Source organism: Chelonia mydas, chromosome 3 (assembly GCF_015237465.2).
Source record: "Chelonia mydas isolate rCheMyd1 chromosome 3, rCheMyd1.pri.v2, whole genome shotgun sequence".
NCBI classification, from domain to species: Eukaryota; Metazoa; Chordata; order Testudines; family Cheloniidae; genus Chelonia; species Chelonia mydas.
In genome coordinates this window covers 81,783,278-81,802,437 of record NC_057851.1, presented here as the reverse complement: position 1 = coordinate 81,802,437, position 19,160 = coordinate 81,783,278, and the positions used below count along the sequence as shown (strand labels likewise).

Here is a 19,160-nt window from a genome sequence, read left to right as displayed (position 1 = left end):
TGGGGGGCCTCAGAAAGAAAAAGGTTGAGAACCTCTGGTCTAGATAATCAAGTGTTACGAGATTTTTTCCAAAATGATACAAAATGCAGAATTCAGTCCAATGTTTGAAAGGAAAAATAAATTGACTTTTATGCTCAAGTGAATTGTTTTTAGGGAAATCGATTCAGTATATAATACTGAAGCTCAGTTATTTGCCTTTAATATTTGTATTGGTCTTAGGAGGGATTTTTCTGATCCATGACAGTCTTCACCCAACAAAAGAAACAAACAAGGAAAAAACAACCAGTCTTTATAGCCATGGACCTGATTGTAACTCAGATTATAATTAAACAATTTTTAATTTTCCTACCCTCCACCTTTCCCCCACAAAGTAAACCAAGAGTAAATTTAAAAGATTGGTGTTCTGCACGTTAAAACAAAACCTCTTCTGATTTCAACAGATTTCATGTGAACATATGAATATGAACAGCCTGACAGATAACTTTGAAACCATAAAGAAGCCATGGTCAATCTGTCTTGATGACAGGTTCAGTTTAGTTCATCGAATCAAAAGCAAGCAATGCCGTCTCTATTCACTTGGGTAAGTACTCCTTTTGGAGGAACAGAAAAGCATTTTAACATGAATGCATTTTAGCATGAAAAGGCCATTTCTTAAAGCAAAGTGTAACAGTATTATCTAACAAAAATTTGGGTTGTATTCAGTTGCCTTTAGTACTTGTTGACAAGTGTTGGTCCCTGTTGTGGAATGTGATTTAAGAAAAAACCTTTCTTTCTGTGAGGTCCTTCCCTTTTCTTTCTCATATTCAACATGACAATGATGCACATGATGGAAAGTAAAGAATTAACAATTTAAGAGTGATGGTTCCATTAAAGGAAGATGGAAGTTAATGAGGTCAACTGAGAAGCAAACGCTTCCTTCTCTAAGCAGGAAATTCTTGTATAATTACCAGTTACTTCAAAGGAATTATTTGTAAAACATCTTTCTCCACTCCCCAGCCAAGAATCAGATTTTCCAGGGTGAGAAAGCACGCTATGTGGTCAGGAGTGACAGAGCACTTGTGCTGAAGTGATAAATAATAAAAACATTGTGGCCTTCTTGTAAAATGTTTTAGTCAGTTTAGTGTTCACAAAATGTTGAGATTGAAATTCACGTAGTTCACCAAACTGTCATTTAATTAAACTTTGTTTACACTGTCCTAGACCAGTTTCAAAACAGTGACGTAGTGAGAGAATCCATCTCCCATTGCCCTGAGCCTGCACAATTTATTTCTATGATTTTGATAGTGTGGATTTAATAATGAGCAAAAAGAAATGAATCCATTCCCTTCAAGATTGGAATAACTGAGAAATGTGTTCGTGTATCAGTGATTATGACAGGGCCGAGAGTAAAAGGGCTATCAAAGTCAAAGGGAGTCTTTCTATTGACTTCACTAGGCTTTGGATCTGAGGAAGTAAGAGTCTGTGACCAAAAACAGTTGGGTGAGAAAGTTTTCTCATTGGGGAAAATTACAGGTGAGTTCTGAGTTTTCACCCAGAGAGAGCTCCTCCTCCCTACTGTTTTCTTTTTCTTTTCTGAAGTATTTACACAGCATATTTCAAACAAACATGTAATTTTAATACCAAAACAAAGTTTAGGTATGTCTGAGTTTTTCACAAGTTTTTTACCTTCACCATGAAGATTTTTTGCTAGGCTAGCCTCATAAGATGCGCATGTGTATGTGTGTGTGTGTGTGTGTGTATATAATCATACACCCAAGCAAAATACATCCCATAAAGCAGTTTTTTTTTAAAAAAAGAAAGTACTTTGTGTTACAAAAAAGCAGGCTTTAATTCCCTCAGACTCTATTTATAGTCTTTCAGACTCATTGCCACTTAATTCTTCTGTTCTTTGGTTCATGACTGGCAGAAAAGTAATTTTGTTCTGAGTAAGACAAAAATCGTCTTTAAATGTTCCACTCCTCTAATTCATTTTATAAAGAGCAAATGAAAAACAGCTGCTTCAAATTAACAGCATCTTCCACAGTGGGGGAGAATGTCACACAAATGCAGCAGTTCAATTTGAGTGTAAAAGGGACAACCCTGCATTAAATCTGTAATCTTTAATAATTGAAGAAAATATTTTGCATATGTGGGGGCTATGCCAAAAGGGGAGAAATGTTATATGTCAGTGTGAGTGAGCCGTGCCTAAAACCTCTGGAGGCCCTTTGATATTAATTTTAACTATTTCGAGTACTAGCATGCATGCTGCCTTTTTTTGCTTTGGGGACAGGATTTCCCAGAATGATATGGAATTGTAATATGTATTAGTGAGCTGTAGCATTATCAGTGCTAAATTTGTTTATATTAAACTAACTCTGTTACAAACACAATATGCAGACATTCAAACTGGGATAATATGGGATTTCAAAAACTTACCAGTTGAGGTTTTAAGTGTCTCTTTGAAACACTGTGTTAAACCGTACACAGTATAAGAGTTAGTTAATGTAAAAACTACCTAAAAATCAATGCAAAATGTGTCTCAGACACAAGCCAGGCCTGGAAATTGCCCTCCTGCCCACCCCCCATCTGTAGGCCTAGGTTATCTCCTTCTATGGAAAATCCAACAGAAGGGGAAGATAGGACCTTAAAACTGCAAGTTTTTCACAGCTGCTCCTCTCTGTCTTTGTCCCCTCGAGACCTGTAATACATGAGCAGGCCAGGAATGTGCACTTGGAAATGGGGTGTGTGGCAAAGGTGTATTCTGGGACTGTGCAGGGGCCTGCCTGGCTCCCAGTGCAAGTCAGAAACAACCCATCTGCTCTAATTTCTGTTCTGTTTCTCATGGCCCTCTATGAACCCCAAGAAGTAGAGACTAGCTATACTGCACTGCACTCTCGCTATGCCTAATGTGCTCTAGTACATCCCTGGTCTGTCCCCTCCAGAGAGGGCTGGGAGCAGGGCCAGTGTTGAGCCTTTATTCCACTTTTACACAAGCTGTAGAGGCCCCTTGAACAAAAGGTTATTCCCAGGGTGTGATTTCTCCCCACTTTGAAACCCACCTCTTCCACTGCCTGTGCACTGTACATGAAATTTCAGTGTAACTATTGATTACAGCAGTATTGTGTCTTCACCTTTACTTAGTGTAAAATAAGAGAGTTCAATGACAACAGCATGTTTCATTGTACTGACACTAGAGACAGAAACTGTTTTCTATCCACGGTTGGATGAAGGGGTCTCCTTTCTTTTTCTAACTCAAGCTACTTATACAGAAGATCTGTCTTCTGAAGCATCTTTTGTTTACTTTGTTTCCGCTACTGCATTATCACTTACCCTCACCCTCAACACAGCCACGTTTGAATGTTGCAGAAGGATAAGCAGATCTGTTTTTTGAATCTCACCTTATTTTTTTCAGTTTGTGTTTGTTGTTGATGTCCCAAATGGCCTAAGACATTTCAACTTCCTGTCTTCCACATATACTTTTTCTGTTTTCCACTCTCTTGGTCTCATCCTGCAGTCCTTATACAGGCAAAAATCCTTTTGAAGGCAGTGCAAGTATTGCCTGCATCTGGTGTAGTGCATCTGGTTCTCTGAAATGTACAATTTGAAAGTACTGAAAGACTGTCAGAGGTAAATGTCTTCCTCAATCACTGAGCCTCTTACATGCTCATCAGCTCTAGTATGCTGATTTACACTCAGTTATTCTGATTAATTTAGTTCACGCAATCCCCCTGAAATATTTTTGATGTGTAAATAGGGTTATAGCAATTAAAAGAAAACAAATCTCTAAAAATACCCTAAAGATCACTTAGCATATTGCACTAAGGAAGGTAGTTATTTTTTTTTAAATTTCCTTTTGCTGTGAAGTTATTGGTGTTGATTCTTAATCTTCAGCGGGAGAGAGAGTGTTCCATTTGTTTATTCTGTTTATTTTTAGTGACCCAGTCAGAATCAGGTCCCCATTGTGCTGCAACAGCAAGTTTACAATCTAAAAAACAGTTCCTTTGCTCTGCTTCAAAAGCCAGTATGTAGGAGTATCCTCTCCCCTTGAGTATCCATGAAAGTCTGGGATAATTCAACCGTTGGGTACAATTTCTTTTTGCAGTAATAATAATATCTTGTTTGTTTCTGTAGACTGAGCAGTGATGATAACCAGTTTGAAATCAGCCTGGCCAACAGTGGATGTGAGGTGCATCGATTTGATCCTAGTATCAAGTCAGCTCATATTCAGGAGGGACGACACCTCTGGAACCATCGCCTGTCCATTGACTGGAGAGATCCCAATCCGGCAATTGCTCCTCATAAACTACGCAGCCATACGAAAAAGCTTGGCACCATCTTGAATGAGTTTGGACACCAGAAGGTGAGAATTAAAGTGCTGCAATTATAACACAAGGATAATGAGCCGAGAGAATTCCAAAAGTTTCCTTCCTGTTAACCCGAGGGGCTTGAGGCACTCTCTCTCATTTTCAAAATCCTCTTCCAATAGATATCTCCTCTTTCTAAAAAGTTGTGTTACATTCTGTCATGAAGGTGCTTTTCTAAGGTGCTTTTTCAGTTCACTGGCAACAAACACCTTGATTTTAAATCACTAGCCAGGCATTTAATATTCTGTCCCTCTCTCTCCTTTTAGACCCTCTTAATAGAGGCTATCTGATGACTTCGGCTACTTGTTTTCTCAGCCCTGTCCATAATCCGAGTTTGAATGGTGAATCCTTAATACAGCACCGTTTATAAGATCACAGAAACATTTACAACTATAATTAGAACAGAAGAAATTTTAAAAGGATTGTTTATGTTCACAAGGCCATTCATTTTTATTAGAGACATCAGTAACAAAAACATCCTGGTTTGAAATTGCCAGTAATCTGTTTTCTTGGGCTTGCCTGATCTCCTTATAGGGAATTTTAAAGATACTAGAGTTCTTCTGGTCTTCAGTGACTTTTGCCAAAGTACATTACACAAAGTTCCTGACGTGCAGACGCTGCATACTTTCAAATGAATATTGCCCTCAAAGAATGTACTGGCATGAATTAAAATGTTAATATGCCTTGATACCCTCAGCTAGTTCTGCTTGTCTTTGTTTTTTAAGAAATGGACAGACCTAGCTGCAGAGGTGATCTCCTGCAGGACTTTCAGAGGAAGCAGTAACATAACATATAGGTTTGTCATTGTAAAGTATGAGGCACTCTTTTAATTACTTTTTTTCCTTTGGTATTTTATTTTGGCTCAGCTATCCTGACAGAACCATTTTGAAGTTAAAAGTAAAAAGCGGAGTGTTTTTTCTATCACATAGTCATATTGTTCCTATTTTAGACTTATGCTTTAGTGAAAGAGTATCTGAATAGAGAGATGACTTTTCTTTGATATTTGTGCTGTGAAGAATTATACATGCTAAGATATATATAGCAAAGAAAAGCCCATGAAACTTGTTACACTATAAACCTACTGGGGAATAATCATCTAGTTAGTGTAGAAATTTAGAATGATAAGACCCTGAATGAATCGGAAGATTGGACTCTGTTACTTCTGTGTATATTAGGTGAAAGTCATCCTTGGATGGAGGGGCCACGAAAAGGCTCCAGCACAGGAAAACCAGAGCAGTTCTTTTGTGCCAGTGGAGGGCAGCCAGGGAGCATAGCTTAGCATGTAGAGGAAGTATGGGAGTGTGGCTACTGAGTCTGTAGTTATGTGGATCCATTGGCCACATATGCATATCACATAGGATTTGGTTGTGGAGGGTCTCTGCATACATGGTGAGCAAAGTACCACTTTCCACACTCTGCCCTCTATGTAACTCCCCATATGAAGCCAGTGTGTTTGTTGAAGGTGGGAAGTGAATTTCGTCCAGTGAGAATAAAACCATTATATGCTTTGCAGTATTCTACCATTTCCCATTTACTGAATATTTGAATGAGCCAATTCAATTTACATAACTTTTTCTGTATTACAGAGACAAGGCGTGTGAGGTAATATCTTTTATTGAACCAAATTCTATTGGTGACAGTGATGAGTAAGTTGGTCCAATAAAAGATATTATCTCACTCGCCTTGTCTCTCTAATATCCTGGACCAACACAGCTACAACAGCTCTGTATTAGAAAGGCAGTCTAAGAAGATTAATGCTGCCCTGCATCTCTGGATTATATGTTGTATAAAGACTCAAACAAGCTGCTGTTCATTAAGAGTACCTCAAAGTAAATATCCTGACTTTCAGTTTTTCATTTTCCTACTGAATGTGAGTGGAATGTTTTCCTTCACTGTACAAATAAGCTAATGCAAAACATTTTCATGACATACTTTCCAAAACATTTTTCAATTAGCCATTTAAAATATTCTCCTCCTTTCATTCTTTTAACTTTAAAAATCCCTCCTCTTTCCTTAGAAGTTATTGTTGCCCCTGCTTCTAGTAAGGAATTTCAAGCAGCTCCATTTGAGCTAAAGTCAAGTTTTGTCCATGCATTAACTACACTGGTGCTGTAAAATCATCTGCAATCCTCCCATTATAATGTGAGTGCCTCCTCTCTAACGTTCGGCCTCTGCTGGACCATCAGGGCTTACCAATTTATATATGAGGAACAGATGTGACATGGCCACGGGAAAAGACTTTGGAGTAAGTATTGGACAAACTAGGAAACATAAGAGGAAATGCGTGCAACATCTGTGTGTCCCTTCATGGGCAGTTTTGGTGTCCTAGTGTATTCTTGTTTCATTTCCTCTATGTCAGAGGTGGGCAAACTACAGCCCACAGGCCACATCCGGAAGTCCCAGGAAGTCGCACTTGGGAATTCCTCCCTTTGGGGTACCCTCAAGCCCTTTCACCCCCACTCTGGGGAAGAGCTGAGAAAGAAAACAAAGGAAATCAGCTGTTGCCACCAGGTAATTAAACAACATATGCACAAACCTCTTAGGACACAAAAACCCAATCCTGTTCTTAAAAAAAGTAAATTTTATTAAAAACAAACAAAAAAAGAAAATACATTTGGAACTTAAGCTATTGCTAGATTTAAAAAGAGCAAATATAATAATTAAGCATCAAGAATGGTTTTCTTGAGGTCCAGCTTAATGGCTATAAGCAAAACAAAAGCCTTTGGGGGTTAGCACAGAGGAGTCCACAAGCCATAAAGAAATAAAAGAGAGAAACCTAATTGCGTCTTCCTGGACATTCCCTGATCTCACTTACATATCTGGGGTTCAGATAAGTAATTCCTAGGTGTGATTTAATGATTTTTCATACCTGGTTAAAGCTTCTTACAGCACTGCTGCTCTGTGTCTCCTCTCTCTGGAGAACAACAGACAGACAGACAAAGGGAAAGTTTTTTCCCAATTTTAAAAAGTTCTAGCCTTCCCATTAGCTCTTTTGGTCAGGTGCCCACTCCCTTTTACCTCTGGGATTTTTTAACCCTTTACAAGTAAAGCAAAATCCCTAACAGGGATTTTGTAGCTAACTGGTTGGCTGGGTGTCCAAAATAGGTAGTTCTCCCCCCTCCTTCATTTATCACAGTAGGTATCAACAATTTGTGGCTACTTGGACAACTCCCCCCCCCCCATTTCAAGAGGCAAGGAAGTTATTAGAAAAATCTCTGATTAGTCCAATTCAACTTTTTGAAATATTCATACATACTCCAGTGCTGCAGTCCTCTTGTATATGCTACTCTTACCTGATTCTGGCAGGAGTTATCTGAGCGCAAATATTGCAGGACTGGGACTCTCAGTGTGTTAGAGATAGATGAACACAGAACTTCTGTTACTGACCACAGACTTGGTAAATTCCAGTGTTCTTTTAGACTGGTCACAGAGAAGCAGCTCATTCTGTTGCTCAAGGGTTATCTACTAATCCTAAATTCAGACTTTATTTCAGTAGATAGCTGGTTCAGATTTCCAACCAAATCATTCATCCAGTCTTAGTATATATGTGTGTATTAGCTTTGTATACAGCTTTTGCATCTTCTCCAAATGGTAAATGTTTTTTCCTTGTAACCCAGGCTTTAGTATGCAGTATAAGGAACAGAGGAAATCTTAAGAGAAATCCAAGCTCCCATGCCAGTCCTGAAATCCCAAACCCAACCATTACATATTTTTTGTGTTATAAAGATTGTGCTAAAAAGCAAAAATAAGAATCTTTGACAGTAAGGCTCTTAGCAGCAGAAGCAAATTAATTCATGCTGGCTTGAAAGTATATGCATGAAAAATCATGCACGTTCACACATGCAAACTGTTTATTCAGCAGTAGTTTTCCTTCCTCTTGAGCTCAGCAGTTCTGATCTATCAGGGTGTCCTATTATGCACAGTCCAATGAGCCAGGGTTTGCATTCCTAGGAAAGATAGGTCAGCAGCCCAGAACCGTGTAAACAATGACCTCTCAGAAAGTCAGAAAAACAAGAAACTGAGACAGCAAATTGAATTTGCATTTAACAGCAAAGCACCTCCGAATATAATTTTTAGACTGCAGTAAGGAGTTGCTTTCACCTGTATTACTATTAAAATAATGATTTTTTTAAAAAAAAGAAATTATGTAAGATACAGTTGCATCAGGTCCAGCGTTTACTATTAAAAGAAATTATGAAAGTTTTAATATTTTAATTTATGCTGGGTTTTGCATTAGGAATTGTTTGGGTGACAAGCTGGCTAGCAGATGTCAATTCCATTTTATAGAACATCCTTAGATTTAAGGCTTATAGAAATCCCAAAATTGTCCTCTTAACTTATTATTTAATACCTGACACAACTTCAGAAATTACACCCTGCAGTAATGTTGATTAATAACCTCATAACCTCCTAGACAAGTAATTTATCACCTGTCTTCATCTCCTAAAGCAGTTAATGTAAAGTCTGTTTCATGCTGCACTTCTAGTTTTGAGAAAGCTGGTAAGAAAGATCAAAGATGCCAGAAAATTAATTCCCCATTTTGTTTTGGTACCACTTGTGTTGGCAGCAGCACAAATAAATATAAAAGCAAATATACAAGGCAAAAATTGCACAGTGACTTAGTTGTATATGACGATCAGATTAAGAAAATTCAAAAATAATGCATAAAGGTTGGTGAAAGACTACTTTCAAAATTTTTAAAAGCAATAAAATGACACTTCCCTGCTTCCTGAGGGCTATTATTATTAATGTAGTGAGAGACAATGTGGTCTTGTGGATTTCTACCATAGCCTCTGACTTGGGCAAGTCATTTAATCTTGGTATCTCATTATCCTCCATTAAGATTGACTTACCTACTGCACAGAGATGTTTGGAGTTAGTTGGTGTGTTCCAGATCCCCAAAGGGCCTTAGGCATTGTGATGCTGAGCATTGCAACTTTTAGTCAGCTAAGAAACCACTGGAACAGCGATGAGCTCCACAAAGTCTTGGGTTAGGCACCCAAGCTCCCTGTAAGAGAGAGGGGAGAGAAAGGCACCTAGGAATGGGATCTATAAAAGCCAGCACACTAGGCAGGGAGCCTAATGGGAGATGCTGACTAGAAGGATGTGTCCTAAGTCCCACCTGTCCTACAGAGTTAGGCACTTACATCTGGGATGTAGGAAGGCACCTATCTCTGCTTGTGATTCACAGCTGGGAAGCCCTCCCCTGGAGTCATGCAGTTTAAGTGCCTAAATCATTTCTTGTGAGAATGAGTTAGGTGCATGTCTTACTACTCACAGAACAGCTAGAGTAGCAGGTGGCAGCAGTGATGACCTTATAACTTTTAGTCCAGTAGCTAGAGAACTTACCTAGGATGTGGTTCATTTCCCACCCTCTTCCTAGGAGGGTTGAAAGGGTGTGAACAGGGTCACCCACCTCTTGGGAGAGTGCCCTAACTACTGGGCTGTGGGTAGGGTGACCAGATAGCAAGGGTGAAAAATCAGGACAGGGGGCGGGAGGTAATAGGCACCTATATAAGACAAAGCACCAAATATTGGGACTGTCCCTCTAAAATCTGGTTACCCTAGCTGTGGGATATTCTGATGTGAGCTGCCTCAGTCTGTCCGGCAGAAGTTGTTCCACTGTGTATAAATACTTAGTCTTTGGAGCAAAGCGAGGGAGTGAGAATGATTCTATAGTCTAGTGGGGTTAGGTCACTCACCTGGGAGATGGGAGACCCAGGGTCTCGTCCTCTGGCTCCAAGGACTGTTTCATTATTTAGCCCAAGTGGAATAGCATCGATAGGAAAGAGTGAGGAAGCTCATATCAGAATATCCCATAGCCTAGCAGTTAGAACATCGTCCTGAGAGATGTGGGAAAGCCCTGTTCCCTTTCTCCCCTGAGGCAGAGAGGGGAATTGAACCTGGGTCTCCTGGGTGAGTGCTCTACTCATTGGGCTAAAGTTATAATGTGGGTGGTTTTACTTCCACCTCCTCCTCCAGCTGATTTTGAATGGGGCTCAGTCCAGTAAATGGGCTCAGAACACACCTCATGGATGGGCTCAACAGGCAAGATAGGAGCTCTTCCGTTTTTCTTCCCCAGTTCGTAGATTGCACTAGGGCTTAGGCACCAGTACACCTAGAGTGAGGCAACAGCGTGCATGCCCAGAGGCAGAAACTTACGTGTCTAGGGAACTTTTACTCTGAAGTTTTAGGTGCAAGTGAGTTTAGGTGCCTAGAGGGTTAGGTGGCTGCCAAGATGGGGTTTTGTGTATTGCTGTGGAGCGTAAAACCAGAGACTTAGGTACTTAAACTCTGGAGTTTAGGGGCCTAAGTATCTGTTTGGATCTGGGTCTCTGTCTGTAGTGCTTTTAAAATATAATATGAGTGTTAAGTATTACTGTTAGGAGTTAGCCACAAGCTCACAAAACTATGGATGTTTAATGGGTGAGGATAATTTGCAGTGAGACACAACGCCACTTGGGCAGAATTTAAAAAGACATTTAAATGTGGTTTTGGTAAAGTAAATTTTCTGCACACACTCATCACTGCTGATTATCGAGGTATTAGTCTGTAAACATTTGTTCTCGTTTACCAGGAATTGCTCTTTCTGTCAGATTCTAGCCATGATGCCACCAGCTGCTGTTAGTAACTTTCATAAATATTTGTATATTTATATGATAATCATCAACAGTGGATTTTGGCTTTGTGGAAAGACTCTGGGAACAGTAGGAGACTGAACATCAATGAGACCATCAGTTTAAACCCAACTATTCCTCTAATCAACAATGTTGGGAAAAGGAAATAGAGAAAAGATGCTCACTGGGTGATGAGAGTCATTGAATTATTATTTCATTTCAAGCATTGGCTGCCAGTGGTGGGAGCTCAGTAAATTTTTGCCACGTGCCCAGGTTAGTGGTAACCAGCATTTTTAAATGTAGACCACAAAAACTGACGCTCTTGCCTGCAACTGTATCAGAGTTGTTCTTCTCACTTGCTGGCGCATTGTACAGACATAGGCCTCATACCTGTCTTTTGTGGCTCTCCTACCATTCTTCTTTGAGTGCTGGTCTAACAGATTTTTCATCCATGGGGATTCCCATCTTGGATCCTCTTTGCAACCCAGGGAAACAGGAAGTGCCTGGCCTATTGCTCACAAGATGCTCAGGGGTACAACTCCAGAAGGGATGCCTTCCTAGTCCAGTGGTCAAACCTGTTGAAGCACACCTTCTGTCCCATCACCCTGCTATCTTGTATCCTTTGGAAGATCAAGCTGGACAAGGAAATAGTGATCTTAATAGGACCATGGTGGCAGCAACAGTTTTGGTTCATCTTAGCTCTGCAGATGTCTCCTTGCCTGTGCATTCACCTACAGCCATTTCCAGATCTACTGTCATGGAATGGAGGCATGACCAACCATCCCAGCCTGGCATCCCTCCATCTGGCAGCCTGTTTTTTTTGGATGGGCAATGCACTTAGAGAGATCTTGCTCACAGGAAGTTCAATCCATCCTTCACAATAGCAGAAAACCCTCTATGAGAAAGTGCTATGCTGCCAAATGGAAGCAGTTCTCCCTGTGGTGCCAGAAGCATCCTTTGCCTCTGTAGAAGTCCAGGATTCCTCTTATCCTGGATTATCTACTGTCCTTGAAGGCACCAGGCCTATCCATCAGTTCATGATGTGGGTATTTAGCAGCTATTAATGCCTTTCTTCCTGCAGTGGAAAACTGATCAGTTTTCACGCACCCCACAGCAGTAAAGTTCTTAACAGGCATTATCAGAATGTTCCAGCCAGTATCAAGATCTATGCCTGCTCAGGATATGAACATGGTGCTATTGGCATTTATGAACCCAGTATCCCAGAATCCTTAGTACCCTTGGACTCCTGCTTCCTCTTACACTTATTGATGGAGGTGGGCTTCCTCACGGCTGTCACCTCAGCCAGGAGGGTGGGTGAGTTCAGGGCCCTTATGGCAGACCTGCCTTATATGATCTTTCACAGAGACAAAGTATCCCTGAGAATGCACCCCAAATTCATCCCCAAGGTTCCTTCTGACTTTCACCTGATGCAGACGGCTCCCCTGCCTGTATTTTACCTGAAACCTCACAGTAATAGGGAGAACAGGAAACTCCACTCCCTACATGCACATAGAGCTCTGGCCGTCTACCTGGACAGGACAAAGCCCTTTAGAACAATGTTTCTCAACGACCAGTCTGTGGGCCGGTGCCAGTCCCTGAGATCTCCCTGACACAGTTGAGGAAGGCAGCAAGCTGGACTCTGGTATCAAAAAGGCTGAGAAACACTCCTTTAGGAGATCTGAGGTTATTTGGCTGTATTGCCAAGAGGATGAAAGGAGAAGCAGTATCTTTCCGGAGACTCTCGAAATCACCTGCATTCTCTTCTGCCAGAGCTTTCAGAAGCCCCTCCTCCTGAGTCTGTCAGGGCTCATTCTCCCAGACATCAAGCACCTCACTGGGTTCCCTGCAAGGAATTTTGCTCTAGGAGAGCTGTAGAGTGGCAACCTGAGGCTCCATTCACACATTTACCATGCGCTATGCCCCAGTTCAAGCCTCAGCTGAGGAGGCTTCCCTTGGTTCAGTGATTCCTCAAAAACAGAGTTATTGATAGATTAAAGTCAGTAAAATATATGTACAGATGAGTCATAGTTTGTAATTCCAAACGGTGGCAATGATGTAATAAACTGCCTGTCTCCCAAAAGTCTTTTCAGGGTACCCAGAGATCTCTGGGGATCTCAGCTTTGCATCTGGTACACTTCTCTGTAAGAGTCCAAAAGAGGATGGATCATTTCTTGAATCCATATTTATAGCTCCTTTACACAGAAAGCAAGATGACAGTGTCTTTAACCGTGTGGGCTTTTCCTTTGATGTCAGAGAGCGAGGAATGCATTTTGAATCTTTGACCTCTGATCATTACACACAATGACCACTTGCAAGGAGTGTGGGGAATATAAACAGGAAGTACTGGAAGTGTTAGTACATAAGCTAAACTATGACTTAATTGGCATTACAGAGACTTGGTGGGATAACTCATGACTGGAATATTAGTACAGAGGCTAAAGCTTGTTCAGGAAGAACAGGCAGGGAAAAAAGGGAGGAGCTGTTGCATTATACATCAAGAATATATACACCTGTTCTGAGGTCCAAAAGGTGAGAGGCAGACCAACTGAAAGTCTCTGGGTAAAGATAAAAGGGGTGATGTCATGGTAGGAGTCTACTATAGATCCCCAAATCAGAAAGAGGAGATGGATGAGGCATTTCTAGAACAAATAACGGAAATATCCAAAACATAAGACTTGGTTGTAATGGGGGACTTTATCCAGACAAATGTGTTTTTCCATATTACTTTTCTAATATTATTTCCAATAGTTTCTTGGAATGTAATGGGGACAGCTCTTTGATTCAGACAGTGGAGGAAGTAACTGGCCATTTTAAACTCGATTCTGACCACATGCGAATCTGAAGGTGGAAGGCAATTTGGGTGAAAGTGACCATGAAATGATAGATTTCATGGTTCTAAGGAAAGGAAAGAAAAGAGTGAGAGCAGCAGAATAAGGACAATGGACTTTTAAAAAGCAGACATTAACAAGCTCAGAGAATGGGTAGGAGAAAAATCTAAGGGATAAGTGGGAGAGTTGGCAATTTCTGAAGGAGACAGTATTAAATGCACAACTGCAAACTATCCTGATGCAAAGGAAAGATAGGAATAATAGTAAGGGGCCAATATGGCTTTATCAGGAGCTCTTTAATGATCTGAAAGTCAAAAATGAATCCTACAAAAAGTTGAAATATGGATGAATTGCTAAGCAGGAGTACAAAAGAAAAACACAAGCATTTAGGGACAAAATCAGACAGACTAAGTCACAAAATAAATGACACCTAGAGAGGGACTATAAATATATTAGGAGCAAGAGAAAGATGAAGGAAAATGTAGGTCCACTGCTTAGCAGGGAAGGAGAACTAACAACGGATGACGTCAAGAAGGTTGCGGTGTTTAATGCCTATTTTACTTCAGTCATCACTGAAAAGATTAATGGTGACTAGATACACAACACAATTAATATTAACAACAAGGAGGAAGGAACACAAGCCAAAATAGAGAAAGACCAGATTAAAGAATATTTAGACAAGTTAGATGTATTCAAGTCAACAGGGCCTGATTAGATTCATCCTAGGGTACTTAAGGAACTAGCTGAAGCAATCTTGGAACCATTAGTAATTGTGTTTGCGACCTAATGGAGGACAGATGAGGTACCAGAGGACTGGAGAGAGGGAAACATAGTACCTGTCTTTAAAAAAGTGAACAAAGAGGACCTTGGGAATTCTAAACCGGTCAGTCTACCTTCGACACCTGGAAAGATACCGGAACAAATTACTAAATAAGCACTTTGTAAGGACTTGCAAGGAACAGCCAGCATAGATTTGTCAAGAACAAATCATGCCAAACCAACCTAATTTCCTTCATTGACTAGGTTGCTGGCCTAGTGGATAGAAGGAAGCAGTACATGTGATAAATCTTGATTTTAGTAAAGCTTTTGTCACAGTCCCACATGACATTCTCATGGGAAATGTGGTCTAGATTAAATTACTACAACATGGGTGCACAACTAGTTGAAACACCGTACTCAAAGAGTATTCAGTGATTTGCTGTCACTGGGAGAGTGTATCCCGTGAGGTTCCACAGGGGTCAGTCCTGAGTCAATATTTTTATTAATGACTTGGCTAATATAGTGGAGAGTATGCTTATACAATTTGCAAATAACACCAAATTGGGAGGGGTTGCAAGCATTTTGGAGGACAGGATTATAATCCAAAACAACCTTGACAAATTAGAGAAATGGTCTGAAATCCACAAGATGAAATTCAATAAAGGCAAGCGTAAAGTATTACATTAGGAAAGAAAAATCAAATGCACAATTACAAAATGGGGAATAACTGGCTAAGTGGTAGTATTGCTGAAAAGGATCAGGGGGTTATAGTGGATCACAAACTGAATATGAGCCAACAGTGTGATTCAGTTGCAAAAAAGTCTAATATCATTCTGGAGTGTATTAATAGGAGTGTTATACATAAGACATGCACAGTAGCTGTCCCACTCTGCTTGGCACTGGTGAGGCATTCGCTAAAGTACGCTGTCCAGTTCTGGGTGCCACACTTAGGAAAGATGTGGATAAATTGGAGAGAGTCCAGAGAAGAGCAACAAAATGATAAAAGGTTTAGAAAAACCATGACCTAAGAAAAAAGGGTGAAGAAACGGGGCATATTTAATATTGTAACTTGGAGAATCTGGAGAATCTGGCTAGGTGCAGTATTCAGTCAGAGTGCTGGAGCTGATGCAGAGAGAATAGGAAGGGGACCTGGGGCTGATTTGAGTTGGGGAAGGGTAATAGTGGCTGGGAGGTATGCTTGAGCACCTATCTCTGGGGTATTTAGAACCACAGGGGCTGAAGCTACTGCAGAGGGAAAGATGGTTGGGGAACCAGAGTATCAGTTAGGAGGCCCTGGAACTTGAACCCCATGGAGTTACTGTATCTGGGCTGAATTTGAGCCTATGTTTATACCTTTACAAGACTAAACCAATAGTAAACTCATGGATAAATAGCACCTAAAGTACTAATGGTTCATCTGGCTGCCTAGCATTTGACTCAGTGCTTTTTTCCTTTGTATGCTTCCAAGCCAACTCTAGAGCATTGGTGGGGCCTTTGATTCCCCTCAACCAGTTTAATCACAGAGAGACAAGAAGGTTACTTGCCTGTAACTTGGGTTCTTTGAGATGTGTGGTCCCTATTTGGATTCCAAATGTGGGGTGCACATGTGTGCCATGCACCAGAGTCTGAAGGTTGACCCACATGTGCGTCATGCGTCCCTTCATGCTCGCAGCCTAGGGTAGAATGGGCCATGTGGGTCGACGCCTCTCCAGCATCCCCTTTACCACTGAATAGTCAAGTCCGCAGCAGAGTGGATGGAGGGTGGATATTGGAATCCAAATAAGAACTGCACATCTCAAAGAACCGCCAGTTACAGGCAAGTAACCTCCTCTTCTTCTTCAAGTGATGGTCCCTATACAGATTCCAAACGTAGATGAGTAGTGAGCAGTGACCAGAATGGAGGTGGGTGTAACGATGTGCTTGGAAGTGCTGTCTGTAGTACAGCATGGCCCACAACTTCATTCACAGCCACCGTATGGGCGATGGCGTAATGAGATGTGAAGATGTGTATGGAGACATTGGTGAAGGAGCCCGATGTGGCCACTTGCGCTCAGGTAGAGTGTGCCGTGACAACATCAGGTCGTGTTACATTGTTGAGTGTGTAGCATTCGCAAATGCACCTAGAGACCCATTTGGAAATGCACTGTGAGGAGAGGGCTTGGTGCTTACAACAGTTAGCAATCAATACAAAGAGTCTTGGTGATGCACGGAAAACATGGGTTCAGTGGAGGTAGAACACTGATGCACGTTGGATGTCCAGAAAGTGGAGGACCTTGTTTGCATGGGAGGTGTGCGGTTTGGGGCAGAAAATTGGGAGGTGGATACACTGATTTAGGTGGAACTCCAACTTAAGAAGGAATTTAGGATGGAGACAAAAGGAAGCTTCCTCTTTGTGGAAGATGATGTAAGGGGAGGGTCAGCCATCATGACTGCTGAGTTAATGGCTACTAAGAAGATTACTTTCATGGAAAGATGAGAAAGGGAGGACATGGCCAGGGGCTTGAAGGGCAGTTTTGTGAGAGCAGAGAGAATGAGATTAAGGTCCCACAAGGATGTGGGTTTGCATACAGGCAGGAAGATATTGAACAAATCTTTTAGGAAGTGTACAGTGGTAGGGTGTGCGAACATGGAAAGACCATCCACTGGGAGAGAAAGGCACTGAGCGCTGCTAGGTGGACCCATATGGAGCTGAGGGATAGGCCCAAAGTCTTAAGTTCAAGAAGGTAATAGAGGATGATAGATATGGATATCGTAGACAGCGGGTATTGGTGGCGGTGAGTCCAGGAGGTGAAGTGCCTCCATTTCACCTGGCAGCAGGCTCTGGTGGATGCCCCCCTGTTTTGGGTATGGATACGTCACATGGGGGTGTAGCATGCCCTGTCTATGCCTGAGCTCCATCCAAAAATGAAACTGTGAGGTGAAGAGGGCCGGGATTGGTATGGCGAAGTTGGCCCTGGTCTTGCATGAGGAAATCCGGTAGTGTGCAGAGGTGGAGTGGTGTGCAGGTGGAGAGGTTTAGGAGATCCGTGAACCAAAACTGACAGAACCAAAATGGGGGTATGAGGATTACCATCACTTGATCCTGGCAAATCATGCACAGTACTTGAAGTTGAAGGGGAGCAAGGGATAGCAGAGAGAGTCTGTCCAGGGAGGAGAAGGGTATCGTCCTGAGAGTCGTCCCCCACGACTCCTCTGGAGCAATAAAATGGAAGTTTGAGGTTCTTGTGAGTGGTGAAGAGAGGTCCCAGCGTGGGTGCTCCACTTGTGGAAGAGGCACCAGAGTGTGGTCTTGTGCAGCTCCCATTTGTGGTTCAAGTAGAGTGTCTTGCTGAGTGTGTCTGCCAGGGAGTTTTGGGTGCCTGGGAGGTTCGTGGCCAGGAGTGTGACTTGATGTTTGATGCACCAATTCCAAAGGTGAATGGACTCTGAACAGAGATAGGGAGACTTGGCACCACCCTGTTTGTTGAGGTAAAGCACTGCTGCAATGTTGTTGGAGAGTAATTAGATGTGCTTGGCCCGTATGAGGGGAATAAACGGCTGGCAGGTGAAATGGATTGCCCTCAGTTCCAGGATATTTATATGCAGCCTAGCTTCCTGAGGTGTCCAGATGCCCTGTGCTATATGGCAGTCTAGGTAAGCTCCCCAAGCTACGAGGGAGGCATCCATTGTGAGCATGGGTTGTGGCATAGGAGGTTTGAAGGGAGTACCAACCAGGACCTGGGAAGGATCAGTCCATGATGTGAAGGATGTCAGTACTTGCCAGGGGATCAGGACTTTGCTGTGCAGGCAGTCACAATGTGGTCTGTAGACAGAGAGGAGCCAGAGCTGGAGGCAATGCATGTGAAGACGGGCCTGTGGTGTCACTGAGGTACACGCTGTCATATGTCTGCGAAGAGAGAGACAGCAGCGGAATGGTGGTACAGGGTTGCAGCACAGGCTTGCAATTTGGTTTGTGCTGGTGGTGAAGTGGTCTGCTGGAAGGAAAGCCCGTGCTGCATTGGAGTCAAGTCACGCCCCAATGAAGCCGATTGTTGGGTAGGTATGAGCACTGACTTGTCCTCATTAATACAGACCCCAAGAAAGGTGAGAAGAGCGCAGACAGTGAGGATGGTGGAGAGGAGGCATTGGCAGGAGAGCACAACTAGGAGCCAGTCATCCAGGTAGGAGAGCAGAAAGTAGCCGAGACTTTGCATCTGTACTGTTATGATGGCAAAGACTGGTAAATACACATGGAGACGTTGCTATGTCAAAAGGCAGGATTTGGAATTGGTAGTAGTTGTGTCTCACTCACAATCAGAGAAACTTTCGATGGGCTGGGTGAATACTGATGTGGAAACAGGCATCTTTTATGTTGAGAGCCGCAAACCAGGCTCCTTGGGAGAGGGAGAGGATAATCAATGCGAGTGTCACCCTATGGAATTTGAACTTCCGGCTAAAGGTGTGAGCACTCAAAGGTTTAAAATGGGGCAGCGCCCTCTGCCCTTCTTTGGGATAAGGAAGTAAGGGGAGTCCCTTGTAGCTAGATGGGATGGTCTCTAAGGTGCCCTTTAGGAGAAGAGCATCGGCTTCTTGTTGGAGGAGGCCCTGATGGGAGGAGTCCCCGGGGGACAGTT

The 19,160-nt window shown here is 42.1% G+C and overlaps 1 protein-coding gene across 1 annotated transcript in view; it reads left to right on the top strand.

The window, feature by feature from the left end:
- Positions 1-19,160, top strand: part of METTL24 (methyltransferase like 24) — an 86,676-nt gene that overhangs the window by 51,362 nt on the left and 16,154 nt on the right. Inside the window, exons 3-4 of the mRNA XM_027819843.3 lie at positions 441-580; positions 4,111-4,339. Of these exons, the coding sequence (XP_027675644.2) occupies positions 441-580; positions 4,111-4,339 (369 nt within the window). The remainder of the gene's footprint in view (positions 1-440; positions 581-4,110; positions 4,340-19,160) is intronic.